Here is a 15,204-nt window from a genome sequence, read left to right as displayed (position 1 = left end):
CCATGTGCAGACTCCTGCACAGGACCAGACATAATTCTGCTGCAGTCCACAGGGATCAGGATGAACTGTCTGAGCCAGCTTCTTGGACCAAGCTCCTGGGCTAGTTTCATACCCAGATAAAACAGCTCAAAGTGAGCACGGGTGTGCCTGCCTCACACAATAATCACCACTGCCAGCCGCCAAACATTGTGTTCAATGCTCCCATCCTTCCAAAATGCTGGCAAAAAGAGGCACAGTGCAGGAGGTGCTGGTGGAAGGAAGTGCGAGCAGGAAGCTCAGCAGACCACCACCCTCCCTCCCAGCATTACACCGCATCTGTGGTGCAGGCATAGAACACCCTGCTTCTGAAGTCCGGACAAGAAAGGGTTTCCACCTTCTCCACAAGACATGTAAAGGTCCAGCAATGACTATCCCAGAAGGAAGGGGAGAAAGAATGAAAAGGAAACAGACCAAGCCCATAACAAATCAGGGCAAGTATTGGTGACTGGGTGAAACTTAAGGGGCTGTGACACCAACAAAGTCCTTTAGCTGCAGTGTCAAAGGAATTCTGTTTTAACTTTAAGCATGACACAGGGCTTTACTATTCTGCTAGGTTTTAATTCTGTGACATACTTTTAGCTCTTTCTTCTGCCTCGTTTTTTTCAGTGACTTCTCACCTAAAGTGTTGAATATAAATACTTACAAATACTTTAGGAGATGATGAAAATACAACATAGCTGCATGCTGCAGGCTGCAATACTTACTTACTCCTCCTTACAAGGTGAAATGAAATCATACAATGAATTTGAGTAACGCCAAAGAAGTTATTTGCTGCGCTGCTTAATTCAGCTTCCTAAGAAAAAAGAAGCCTGCATACATTGTGTATCTCACTCCCACAACAGTTTTTGAAGTTGTTAAATTCTTTCAAAGTTAATGATAACATTTTCACACTTTTTGTATGTTTCACGCACATTGAATGTCAAAGAATCAGAGTGGTTAGGGTTGGAAAGGATCTCAAAGATCACTGGAGTACTGAGGCAGCTGGCCTCAGTAGAAGAGCTCTCCAAGCTCTGCATCACTTATCATTAGTTCTACTTAACCAGGGACACATCAGATAGCTGGAGATTTACAAGTGTGGTGCCCACCTACAAGAAGGGTCAGAAGCAGGATCTGGGGAACTACAGCCTGTCAGCTTGACCTTGGTGACCTCAGTGTTGAGGAAGGTTATGGGACAGAATATCTTGGGTGTGATGGCAGGCACATACACAACAACAAGATCATCAGACCCAGCCAGCATCTCCTGCAGAAGCTGGCAGTTCATGGCTTGGACAGGTGCATTCCACTGGATAAAAAACTGTCTGAATGGCTGGGCCCAGAGAGTGGAGGTGAAAGGAGTCATATCCAGTTTTGAGTCTGTCAGCAGCACTGTTCCTTACAGGGCAGCATTGAGGCCAATCATGTTTGGTGTTTTTAACCCTGATCTGGGTGAGGACATCGAGTGTACCCTCAGTCAGTTTGCAGGTGACACCAAGCTGGGTCGGAGTGCTGATCTGCTGGAGGGCAGGAAGGCTCTGCAGAGGGATCTGGACAGGCTGGATCATGGCTGGGGCCAATGGTGTGAGGTTCAACAAGGCTCAGTGCTGGGTCCTGCCTCTGAGTCACAACAGCCCCAGGCAGTTCCACAGGCTGGGGCAGAGTGGCTGGAAAGGAGCTGGGGGTGCTGGTGCCAGCAGCTGAACATGAGCCAGGGTGTGCCCAGGTGGCCAAGAAGGCCAATGGCATCCTGGCCTGGATCAGCAATGGTGTGGCCAGCAGGAGCAGGGCAGGGATTGTCTCCCTGCACTGGGCACTGGTGAGGGCACACCTGGAATCCTGTACTGAATTTTAGGCCCCTAACTCTGAGGACACTGAAGTGCTAAAGGATGTCCAGAGAAGGGCAGCAGAGCTGATGAAGTGTCTAGAGAGTAAGTCCTGTGAGGAGCGGCTGAGGGAGCTGGGGGTGTTTAGCCTGGAGAAAAGGAGGCTCAGGGGTGACCTTGTCACTCTCTACAACTGCCTGAAAGGAGTGTGCAGCCAGGTGGGGGTTGGCCTGCTCTCCAAGTCAACAAGTGACAGCACAAGAGAAAACAGCCTCAAACTGCTGCTAGGCAGGTTCAAGTTGGATGTCAGGAAGAATTTCCTCATTGAATAGGTAGACCTTGGAGTCATTTCCAACCTTAACTACATTATTCTATCTACTTCCAACCCCTCTGCCACAGGCAGAGATGCCACCACTAGATGAGGTTGCTCAAAGCTCCATTCAACCTGGCCTTGAACACTTCCAATGATACAGCATCCAAAACTTCTCCAGATGTCCAATCCATTTTGTTCACTGTGGCTCTCATGTCCTGTCTCTTGCCCTGGAATAGTGAAAAACTGAAGGTATATTGGAGTGATAAACAAGCTGGAAGTATGGCAATGGACAGGCTTACTGAGACAGAGGTCAAATGAAATGCAGGTGTTTTTTAAGTGATGTGAGCTGTATGAAAAGCGCAGTGATGCATCTCACACTTTGCACGGTTTTAAATATAACTCATATCCTCACCGAGAAAAGTGTGTGTTGTCTTCTAAATAGGAAACTATGTGTCTGGAAATAAAGCATGGCAGAAACAAGTCATAAAAAATTACAAGCTTCTTTCAGAGACATCTCTGACTCCACTTGATGAAGTGGGTGGGTTTTGCTTCCCAGCTTGTAGAGATACCACAGTCCACCTGCTTTTCAGAGATTGCTTAGGATCTGTGAGAAGCTGGAACCATCTGTCCTCTCTGATGCCCCTTCTGCATCATTCTGAGCTTCCTCCTGGTCTCTGTCAGACACTTAGCAGGAGGCTAGGGTAAGGATCTTCCAATAAGAGGCTTACTGCCCTTGTCTGCATTCGTTTTTCTGGCTATTGCTCTCTCTGTATGCCCTGTCAAGGGCAGTCGCTGTATCATGGGCATGATGCGGGCATGACGGGACTGTAGATGGGAGAAAATTGATGGATGATGGTAGTGAGACAGAGTGGAAATTTTCCAGAGTAGAAATCCATTTTGATTTAGGAGAAATGTACATCTTTGAGTTGTCTGTAGCTTAAAAACATAGCTGTTTACTCTGACTGCCTGTTCTTGCAAAAAGCTTATGCTCAGAGAAAACTGCTTCACTCAAAGGACAGAGAAAAAGGGGGGAGCAGACAGAGAGACTGCCACAAGAGCAGGTCAACCTGATGCAGGAATTCTTTCTGAAAAAGAAGAATTAGCAGCAAACGTCACATGAAATCTGTAAAAATGAGTACGTGTAAACCTATTGTGAAATTGCATGCATATATATTTGAGAGGGGGATAAAAAAGGATCTGGGGTTCCCAGAGGTACATGTCTTTTAAGGAGAGTAATGTGCACATGGGTCCAGCGCTGCAATAAACATACCGGCTTTACAACTTCCACAAAGTTGTGGAGTTTGTTTGCTTCCACAAAACAGTAGGGCTACCATCTAGCAGCTACTACTAGCCCTGAAGGCTACCAAACTGGTGAGCTCTGTAAAGTAACACAGCAGCACTGGGCCTGAAGCAGGCAGGTATTGAACAATACAAAGCCAAAGAACTGACCTCCATTTGAATCCCCAACTGCAAAGTGGCGAGGAACGCGAGGTCTTCCTACCAAACCTTTGGATGAGGAGTAGGAATAGGAGCGTGACCGAATCCCAAACACTGTGCATTCCTATGAGAAATTGCAGCAAATGAAATCTTGTGTCATTTTGAAATGCATCAGCAACAGAAACAAAACAAATCAGGAACAACTAACCACTCGCATAAATTTCCTGGCTTCAAGTTGAATTTTTGAGAACTTCATGTGAATTCTTAGGAAGTCTGTCATACTTCCACCATGATAAAATTTTTGTGTGCTACAGAAAATAAGTTGTGGGTGCAAGTTAGACTAAGAGAATACAAGAAAGTTTACCTTCTTCTCCAATTTGATAACAGGTGACATCCACACAGTATTGTTGGCCATCATTATTATCCTTACTTCTGATGACCAAGCTATCTTCTTTTACCGAGGAGGACATTAATCTTAGTACTTTAATACTTGAAGAACACTGCATGGAGACTTTGGCCATGCCTTAGTAATTACTGATGTCAGAGTTTCCAAAGAAAGGAGGCGACCTCTTTTTCTTTTCTCTATGTGGTTTTTTGCTTTTTTTATCATTATATATTTGAAAACATTTTCCAGTTACCAAATATCTCAACAATAAGACCTGAAAGAAACCCCCTTATTTTTCATATGTCATTTACACTTAAATAGAGACTATTCCTGAAACTCCTGTAAAGTGCTTGCCTTATTGTTTTTTAAAGTAGCCTTACATAATTAATGCTTTTACTGAATTCTTTTTCTCCCTTCTTGAAATCATTTGCTGAAGGTCAGATACAGTGGCAACAAGTGCATCTAAAAATCATGAAGAATCTCTGCAAACAAAAAATAACTATGTATGTGTCTGAAGGTCTCAGAAATTGCACCATGGTCTAATGAAAATCAGTGTAGACAGGATACTTCAGAAAACCATAACAAAGAGATTTACTTCAATCAGTGGATACCCCAACTGAATTTCCCTGAGTGTAGAAACTGTTTTAAAACAGGCAGCAGGCCAGTTTTACACTTCACAAAGCATTGCTCTTTCACATAACTAGAACTGGTTAAACATTTTCTCGCTAAATATATTTTGGTTTAAAAATGCTGATCCACTGAACCTGAAATATTTCCTTTGAAACACTTCTGGTAGATGGTGTTTTTTTTAAAGCTGAGGTAAATCTCTGACGGACTCTTTCTTTCTATGGCAGCTGCCCAGCTCGGCCACAGCCAGGGAGTTTCAGCTTCAAAACTCAATGTGAGTGGTCCCTGGAGAGACTAGCACTGCCAGCTGGGAACTCATCTTTCCCCTTCAGATTCAGACATTTCTTGTATATTTTCAGTGATTTACTTAAAAGGAAAACAATTCAAACCAAGACAGGGTCAAATACCTTGGGCTGCAGACTGGCAGGTAAGTCCAGTCCATCTCTGCTAGAAGCCATGGCCTCTGAAGAGCTGAGGGGATGGTAGTGAACATGGGATCTGTCCAACACACCTCCACTTCCGTTGTCTACTTCAAGATCATCAAGACTTGAACTGAAGAAGACAACAAAGTCTTTAACTTCCCTGAATTCCTCACAGCAACTTACTTCAACCTTAATGCAATACGCCAAGACACGGCTGAGTCCTCTGACCAATGACAGCCCAATCCACCATGATTATGTCAGGTAAACCATGCCCTGAGGTGCCTCTCAGGTCTGCAGCCACCTGGTCAAGGTAGTCAGTTTCCCTGTCCAGGACCCTCTGACGCAGTCTCGTGGATCTACAAGGCAGATATTTGCATCACCCATGATCACGCACTCTCCCACCACGGCCAGCCACCTCTGGGGCATGAGTGTTAGACAGATGTTCAACATCTCCCAAAAAATTAGATTTTTTTGTTCCAGGCATAAACCTGTCGTGCTTCAAAGAAGATAAGGAGAACATAGACAATGAGGGGAACTGAGAGAACTACCTCCAATTTCAGTATATGTGAGTATAGATGGATATTATGTTCATGTGTGTATTTGGAAGATATGACATGGCTGTTAACAGATGTATTTTTATCTACATCTGTGACTTCAAGACAGAAGATGGAAGAGAAAAACACCTAGAAAAGATTAACAAGGGTCTTGAGATAGTTTATGAGGTTTAGTTCAAGAGATAGACATCTAAAAACATAGAGAGCAACAAGCAGACTGAAAAATCTCTGGCTAAATCAATATGTCAGACATGTAGAGACTATTTTATTGGAAAGGGTTCCTGAGCAGGCAAGTGCACTAAGCCTGTCAGTAGTATCAGTTTCCCAGGACGAGACCTGTTACCTGCAAGAGCAAGTTCATGGTCCCTTCATCAGCGTGTCTGAAAGAAATGGTTGACTGCTTGCAATAGCATTCCAGCCTTACAACATAAAACTTTAAATTATGTGTGGTATTTCTAAATAGCCAGAGTTCCTACCATGGATAATAGCACAAAAATTCCTTCACACACCACTACTTTTTTGGAGCACTAATCTATCACTACTGTCTGTAACTACTTCCTTATTACAATTCTGGGGACAATGTTTTGCAATGTTTCTGAATAACAGCCCACATGACATATCAGAAACAACTTATATAAACGCATTATCAGTTACTGTCACATGTTAAAATTGAAAAAGCAGTACATGTCTATGCCAACAGACAAGTATCCATGACTCACTGTGGTAACGTCTCTAGGGAACTTCTCTGACATAAGAAGCTGGTTTAAAAATAGAATTACATACTACTAGTCTTGTTTTGTGACTAATATTTGGATCAATTACATTTGTCATGTGACATCTTAAGGCAAATCATATGTCTCTAAAAATTTATATACACTCTCATACAGGTATATGCCCGTACAGTTCTCATACAGGTACCTAACCAAGGTCTTTAAAAGGATGGGGCTATCTAAAAATACACAGGATAAAGATGTTTCTGACTAGAGGCACAGGAAGATTATAGTATTCTACATGACATCCCTATAGCTAGCAAGAAAAAAAGCAAACAAAAAAAAGACCCAAACAACAACAACAAATACCAAAAAAGGAGTGTGAAAGAAAAACTCCATCTGACATTTCTTATATTATCTGTGCTAAATACTCCTGCTAGTGGGACTTCATAGTTACATAAGAAACTCAAAATTAAGGTAGAGAAAATGTTATTTCCCACTTTAAATAATAATTGGCTGGCCCTTCTCTTCCTTGCTGTTTTTACAGAGATCTGATGCTCTACCTCCAACTAGTCCTAATACTCTCCAAAAGGTGTGAGCAAGATTCAGATTTCCTCCTGCAAAAGAAGGAATCTCATCCATTCAGAGAAGTAATAAAGCTTTTTCATCAAGAAAATTTATTGTTAAATTGCTCAATTTTTAAATTAATTGTTAAAACCCTAAGTTTAATCACCAAATTTATAGTTCTGTCTTCAAAGCTCTCTGCATTTCTGAAGCCATTTGAGGGAGGGTCTTCAGACAAATGGCAGCAAACCTTGTGTACCAGCAATAGAGAAGAAAACAGTCTGAACCTGTCATAAACAGCAGCTGCACTCTGCACTGTGTCTTTTGAGATAAATAGCTATGCAATCAGGAGCAGGCCTTCTACAGGCCTATTTAAAGACTTGAAAGATTCCCAGAGACTTCAACAGATTTTTGATTATTTTCTTGATGGAAAGTATAACTGAGGAAAACCACAGTGAAATTCTGTAATCTGTCAAAAATGCCACAAGGGCAGTGACAGTGAAGAACTGATTCTTTTTTTTTTTTTTTTTTTTTGTTATTTTATCAAGACTATTTGCATACAAGAAATAAAGGTATAAAAGTATCCATTTACTTTCAAGATACATTTACTAAGAAGACACTTCTATGCATTAAAAATGTCTTCACAGCTATTTTATGAAAACAGATTATTAAGACAATAAATATTAGTGAAGAAAAACCGAGATTTCACCCCAATAATACTAGTTATTACTTCAGATTCTGCTTCACCTTTTTAAACAAAAGGTGGTAATAAATGATCCTTATTCTGGCCATACCATCAAGTCAGTTTCATACCTTCTTCTTTTCATGTCAGCATAAAGTTGGCCCCGATCCTTAATAAATCCATGGGTGTTGAATGGAAGATACGAATCTGCTACATACAGATGAGAAGGTGAAATGGCAGGTTTTAATCCTGTGTTTTCTTCTTTTTTTACTGGCCTTTGACTTTCTTCATTCGGGAGATACATAAATTGGTCATTCTCCTCAAGGGAGAGAGATGAAGAGCTCTTATCCATGGAGACTGAGCTGGAAGGGCTCAGACACATTTCACTGCTGGCACCATCGCCATGAATGCAGTTGGGATTTAAGTCTCCAGCCTGCAGGTAAAAAATAAGTGCTGGTAAGAGGCAACAACAACACATATTGTCAGGAAACAAGGACGTGAGAAGTTTGCCATTTTATTTGTGGCTATATGTTTTGTGGGCTTTCTCCTTATTACTTTTTACACCACATGAATTTAAGGCAATTTATATGACTAAGGGATTCTAGACTTTAAATTAATTTTTTCCCTAATTAGAGGAGCAAATTAATTGGTATTTCCAAGTCTTCTGAATTTCTCACTCATATTTATATCTTTTTTTAAATGTACTGATATGAATATTTATAGATTTTATTTAAAAACTATCCTTAATTTGAGCAAAAAATATGCATAATACATTAGTGTGGGAGACATATGGAAGAGAATTCAAACATTGTGCAATTTAAATTGGAAAAATCACCCTACACATAATGCACTTTTGATTTTTCAGCACCAGTTTCCTAAGCTTTGAGATAAATACACATGACCTGGAACAGACTTTCTCAAGGGAAGGAAGGGAAATTACTCTTATTTTTTGCCATTAAGCAGTCTGGGGCCTGAAGCACCTCTCCTTTTGCACAAAGACAGGAATGGATTTGGAAATTCTGTTTTCTTAGGTACAGGGATCAGGATTTAGACTCTAGTCACAGATAATTCCCTGTTGACTGCAGAAGATACTAAAATACAGTTCACTGAGTCTTTTAGCTAGAGGCAACAGTCATGTAATTAGATACTGAATAATTTTGAAAAGCCACATTGCCAGTTAAAACACTCCATCTCCAAAAAACACCTGTATAAAATCAAGAATAAAGGAAGGACTGCAAGCATCTCTAAAGTCCTGGTGTTTCTGATTGCTTACTTCCTCTTTTCTCACATCCTCTTGAGATATGCTTTCATCCCCATCTTAATTATGCTTCTCTTAGTAAAGGACAGGAAGAACTGCTGGCATTTTTACAGCAGCCCATTTTGAATTTGCATTCAAAAATACAGCACGTGCAAGTCTGGAAATACTTCTGTTGCGCTGTGCACATGACACGCACAAAGGTAAAATGCTTTTCCCAGGTCTTGTGCAGCTGTTCCTCCCTGAAAAGTTATTCCTGTCTGGGCAGTGTTCCTCCTCAGCACCAGAGGGACTTTCTCCAGCAGCCACTCTGGCTCCTGCTGAGTGGTGCTTAAGGGAGAATTTGGCCCCAGTCAGCAATTTTAAAAAGTAGAATCTGGCCACATAGTGAGCAAAGGTTAGCAACCCAAGCTGAAGGCCCCCTGAGCAATACACTTGGGTAACATCTCCATCTGAAATGGAGATGTAGTTCTGCAGCTCTTCCTTCCAACCTCGCTATTGTTCAAATCAAGGTTCAAAGACTGCACTTTGTAGTCCCCTGACAGATGCTCACTCATGCATCATTATTACATACCTTCATCTCTTACATTCATCTGTGATATATATTACAGATATATAGATCTATTTATACAGACAGGTATAGATATATTACAGATACATATGATATATACCTTACAGATATATGTGCGACAGATATTACATCTTTTCAGGGCATTTTAAACACAAAAAAGCTTCTGACTTAAACTTCCATTCCAGCTGTCACATGAACTGGATCTGCAGTGAATGCACTGGGTGAAATGTTTCAGGGAATGGGGTAGGGGTGGGCAGAAGGAAAAGAAAGGGGGGGGAAAAAATCACACTTGCAAAATCTCAGACTTCTAACATTATCTGATAATTTCTTACTCCTATATTCCAACTTTCAGGCATGGGAGAGCTCAAAGCAGGTTACAAAGAAATAAACATCTTAGAGCACCACTGAAAAATAACGACACACCACAAGAATCTGCTTATTCACAAGAGCTGAATCTCTTCAGCTAGACCCCGCCACCACACACAAGTTGTGACTAGTGAGACTCTTGCGCAAACCCTAAATTATGGTATCTGAGTGTGACTATGAAAGAAAGATTCCAGGTGATGTAAAATGCCACTTTAGGTCATCTTCAGGGTTGGTGACAAATCAGAAATGGGAATTCTAGTGAGGATCTCCAATACCAGAATGCTCCATGACAGTTGCAGGACATCAGCTTCACCTTTTCAGCAATGTCTTGTTTTTGTTGAGCCTGTAAGCCTCACTGTGAGCTTATAATTAAATTCTGAAATTATCCAGCAAATTCGTCTGTACTGTGAATGTACACAGAACTCAAAAATCTGAAATGCACACGAACAAGTAATATTGTTAAGAAGTACATGCTGTTTAGCTCACAAACACACAGAAGAGACAGCCTGCCTTAGAGTTCTTCCTGCAGACTAGGGAAAGTAATTCCTATAATTAACTGAATCTGTTAAAAGAGACCTCATATAAAGGTCATAAAATATAGCTGAAAAGAGTAAGATATTACTGGTTTTAATTTATTTTTTTTTTAATTGACAGCACTGCTGACAGATCCAGAAGATCCTACTATTATGCAACTAAAATTACCAGAAGATGAAGAAAAATTAGCCAGAAGTTCAAATATAAGCTTACTTGGTCTACTACCATGCAGTTTGCATATACTTCATCACTTCCACTCAGCATGGGAGAAAGTCTGGTTGCAGCAAAGAAAGTAGGGGCAGACTTCAATTTCCTAAGAACATCAAGGGTAGAGTGTCTGTGCTCTGGAAAATAAAAAGTATGGGAAATTTTCCATTAAATCTTAAATCATTTCCTTCTTATGTATATGTACTACCATAAAAATGGCAAAGTTAAGCATTAAGAACCAGATCTTAGCATTACAATTTGAGTAATATTTCTGTGACCGCAGCAAAATGTGCTCATTTCGTAACTACCCAGCATTTGCTATATGTTCCAGGAAGCCTATAGCTGACAAGACTCTCCAGGCTACCACAGAATCATTCACATAAATAAAAAATAAATGTTCCTGTGTATTGGTTAGCAAAAGCTTCTATTTTCCACCTAAGTAGAACTTTGCAGAGATTTGTGGTTGCAGAAGAACACAGGACAAGATTTATGGGCTGGGAAGAATTATGCATGATTCTGCCTATACATTAAATGCCTGACATCTGATACATTAAATAAATGAAATACTGTTCAATTGCAATCAAATAATGATTCTCCTAAAGCATTCTACCCACTGGCAGCCACATAAATACTAACCTTAGACCAAAGAATCAGATTGATGTTCTTAAAAGAAAACCAACCAACCAAACAAAAAACCAAAATTTTTTTAAAAACTAATAAAATTGCAAACGAGCTATAAATAAAATACCACTAATACAGCATTTACAGAGTGACAGCAATCAAGCAAGACTTGATCCATTAAGAGGATGTTTAGGATGAATATTGCATCTGATCTGCTTTTGAACACTTACACCAGAAATGATTAAAAGAAATCCAGAGTTTAGTTTTTGAAAGTGTGCTTATGACTACAAATATTAAAAAAAGCTGGACAGGAAGTGTATTTTATGCCTTTGAGCAGCAAAAATCCTGTCCTGCAGGCTCACTTCTCCTAAAATTGGCTATAAGAATGATGAGCATGTGCCAGTCCAGCATTTGAGCTGGGTTATCTTCTGAATGTAAAACAAACAAAATTTAACAAAGCACAAAACCAGGCTGTTGCAAATTGTGTGAAAACAGGCTAAAAAAAATCACAGTCATAATGCAGTTTTCCTTAAAATGCTGTAAGGCAAGCATTGGCATTGGAAATGAATGGAGACACAACAGCGTAAGAATGATGAGATAGAGGAAACTATTGCACCCAGTAAAATATCCAAAATCAAACCACTCAATAAATTTAATTTGAATTTGTCTGTTATTGAATATTATTATTTAAATATTTTCATGCTGCATCAGAAATTTATTTTCTACTGAGGTGTAAAGGAAAAGATATCACTAAAGACTTTCCTCACACTATATTAATATAGCAACCTAACTGCTTTTGGAAGGTCACAGAGCCATATAGCATGGTTTGTGTTGAAAGAGAAGTTTAAAGGTTATCTAATCCAACCCCCTAGCCATGCCCAGGGACATCTTTCATTAGATCAGGTTGCTCAAAGCCCATCCAAGATGCCTATAGGAATCAGATTGCAAGAAAATTCATAACGAAAAAATACAACTGGATTAGACACAATACTTATTAAGGTATGGTGCATTTGTTGCTTTGAAAAAAAAAGTCCCAGACCACTGCCAAATCTGCAATGATACACCACAGCTTTTATTTAATTTTAAGATTCTATCTCATAAAGCCTAAGAACAGTAACCTCTATACTTAGAGAAAGATGGAAATTCCCATCACAGTATGAATATTTGGTTTCAAGTCCTGGCAGGCCTTGTGGGATCTCATACCATTAAAACATCCTTGCACATCTCATTTTGTTTCTCCATCAATGCAAGAATTTTAACATGATTTTAGTGACTCTCATATTGAGAACTGCTAAAGCTGAAAACCATTTCCTTATGTCTGACAAGATCCCAAAGCCTTTGTTTATAAATAATATAAAAGCATTGTTTTCTACAGCAGCTCATCAAACTCTGGCAGCTCCCATCATATGGAAATGTGATTTGGCAAAATTGACAGTACTTTCTTGTGGCAAATAAAGCTTTCCAAGGGTTGGTCTTAAACCAACAACCAGGCAAAAAAGTGTCAGTCTCCATCGCTTCTTGTATGCTTAATGCCTTCCCCAGCCTGCACTCCCTCTCATACATAAACCCACGGGGTTCAACAGGCAAGGGTGGTGTACATTTCCAGTGTTAGGCTGGCAAAGGTGCAACACATACCCCCCAAAAACCACCCAGGCATTAGGGATTCCCACATCACAGTGTAAACCCGAGCCTAAGAAGTTTCTTGACTTCAGCAACAGTCCCTACTTGACTGACAGAGTCAAGTCCCTATCTTGACTCAAAGATAAGGGGGCTGATGTGTATGCCTCAAACACCAATAGACAGACAGCTGCAGAGCCAGCTGTCAAGGATTGTCCATAATGACATGCTGTGAGAAGGAACAGGATGTGGCTCAAGAGGTGGGGCAGCACTTTTCTGAGACAAATATTCTTCTGGATCTTGGAGATAAGCACAACACAATACAGCTCAGGTGCAGGAACAAGGTAAAGAAGTAGGCATGGACTGTAGGGGAGGGGCCAAGACAACCCAAGACCCCCAAAGCCCTCTTACCCAGTTCAAGAAAGATCTAGAAAAATGAACTGTGCCTGATAACTTATTTGTATAGAAAGCAAGAAACTTAGCTCCTGAGTATGAAAAAAGCTATCTAAATAAACACACTCCTCCAGAGCTGGGCTGTATGTGAGCCCCAGGACCCCGGACACCCCACTAGCTGGACTGACATTGAAGCCAGGAGTGGTGATCTCCCTTTCTTTCTCTCTCCCCCTCTTTAGTACATCTCCCTTTCTCTCTCCTCCCTTTCAACCCATCTCTTGCTGTGTGCTTAGAAGAGGACATAAGGAACTACCTTATAACAACTTCCATGCCACGTTGTAATTTTCTACTAAAATTTTGTAAGCTTTTGTAGGCTCTCTGACTTTTGCCATTCATTTTGACCATAAGCATTTATAAGCACTTTGGGTGATTTCTTATCCTTCAAGTTGCATGTCACATTGGGTCTTCATAGTCACTTAGTGGACTGCAACATCCCAAGCCAGAAAGAAAAAAATCCCCCTTCTAATAACATGTTGTGTTATTTTAAAATTCTGTACAAGAGTAAAAACCTAAGTAACAAATTCCAGAGAAAGATGCTGCAAGTATAAGCTATAGCACAATATGCTACCTGCAGTATCTTCTGTAAACCCTTATTAATTATCTGTGTTAAATGCCATATGTTTTCCTGGAGATGCTCCAGTTAGCCTCTGGTTAAATGTGAGATGACTAAATAAATATTCATTGGGGTTTTAAATGGTAAAAAATTATTTCAGGCTTCATAGAATCATAGAACTACGTATGTTGGAAAAGAACTTCAAGATCATTGAGTGCAATGGCAGTATGACCCCACTGTACCTCTTTACTCTTTAATCCACCCCCTCAATTTCAAACATGTGAAGGAATGACAGCATCAAACTTTGTAACATGAGAAGTTTAAAGCCTTGCTGAATGTGAGGGAGAGCAATGTTAATTACACATTGACTGCGCTAGTGACTTATTTCCACTGGAAAGGCCCACATAGTTTAAAAAGTGACAAAATCATTGCAAATGTCCACACTGCATTCCTACAGCTTCATTAACTGCCTCCGGCCTGCCTTGCTGGCTACAAGTGCTCTGGATCTTACAGGGACCATCAGAGACCTTCCCCTCCAGGTTAACATGGCAGCAGGTAACAGCTCAGTGAATTGGGCACCAGCAGTAATATGCAGCAAGGTTGCACTTGCCTGAAAGATGAAGACTATCAACAAAATCCATTTTCAAATAAAATGTCTCAAAAATCTCCCCTGGGCATTCCAAAAGGTTATTCACATTGCAGATGCAAAAATTCAGCATAGTTTTTGAAAAGACAGGACTGCCAGAGCAAACTGGCAAAGGTGTCCCCAGAAGGTTTTAGGTTCTGTAAGGTATTGGAAATGGATTTCAAGATGCTTACTAAAGTAAAAATGATCTGAATAGAACAGAGGAGAATTACCTTTGCTACTGAAACAACCTAGCAAGCACAGCTCAACAAGCTGATCCTTCTGCCAGAACTGAACACCCTCTGGCTCTACACTGTGATCAGAGAAAAAGAATAAAGACATGCCTTCTTTAGAAGACCCTGTGGCTCTCTGCCATCTGCCTGATAAACAGACAAGATAGATGTACGTGCTATTTAGATGTCATGCTGGAAACAATAATCTCCAAACATGGGTAAAATAAAAGACCTTGATCAAAGACTAACTAAGCACAAGTTCACATCTTCTCTAATACTGTAGAGTTATACAGCAAGGTCTGTGCATTTTGCCAGCCACAAAGCTTATACAAATTCTGTAACTTTAAAGAAACACATTATCATCATAGCAGTAATTAAAAATATGTTTTATGTTGGTGAAATAAAATGTATAGCCTTGAGCCTTGGATGGCCCGTGTCAGAAAATAGCAAGAACACTGATTTTTTTTTTCCTCCCACAAAAATCAAAACTTAACTTGTTTCATGGGAGAACACACAGCAAAAGAGCAGTTAAATACATCAACATGACCAAGCCAAGAGCCAGGAAAGAAATTACAAATTCCCTTCTCTAGATACCATGAACAGTTTTCAGACAGCTCATCACATTTACCCCCAGCAA

At 40.3% G+C, this 15,204-nt stretch overlaps 1 protein-coding gene across 5 annotated transcripts in view; it reads right to left on the bottom strand.

Moving 5' to 3' along the window:
• The window catches only part of ARHGEF28 (Rho guanine nucleotide exchange factor 28), a 119,722-nt gene that overhangs the window by 44,839 nt on the left and 59,679 nt on the right, over window positions 1–15,204 (bottom strand). For all 5 annotated transcript variants that reach the window (XM_030237256.2, XM_050987208.1, XM_050987207.1 and 2 more), the window contains 4 exons: window positions 10,472–10,602; window positions 7,664–7,965; window positions 5,008–5,152; window positions 3,601–3,712 (listed from right to left, as the gene is read on the bottom strand). In XM_030237256.2, the coding sequence (XP_030093116.1) occupies window positions 3,601–3,712; window positions 5,008–5,152; window positions 7,664–7,965; window positions 10,472–10,522 (610 nt within the window). In that variant the 5' untranslated portion in view covers window positions 10,523–10,602. The remainder of the gene's footprint in view (window positions 1–3,600; window positions 3,713–5,007; window positions 5,153–7,663; window positions 7,966–10,471; window positions 10,603–15,204) is intronic.

The sequence above is a fragment of the Serinus canaria genome, chromosome Z, assembly GCF_022539315.1.
Source record: "Serinus canaria isolate serCan28SL12 chromosome Z, serCan2020, whole genome shotgun sequence".
NCBI classification, from domain to species: Eukaryota; Metazoa; Chordata; class Aves; order Passeriformes; family Fringillidae; genus Serinus; species Serinus canaria.
This window is presented reverse-complemented; position numbering and strand designations above follow the sequence as displayed.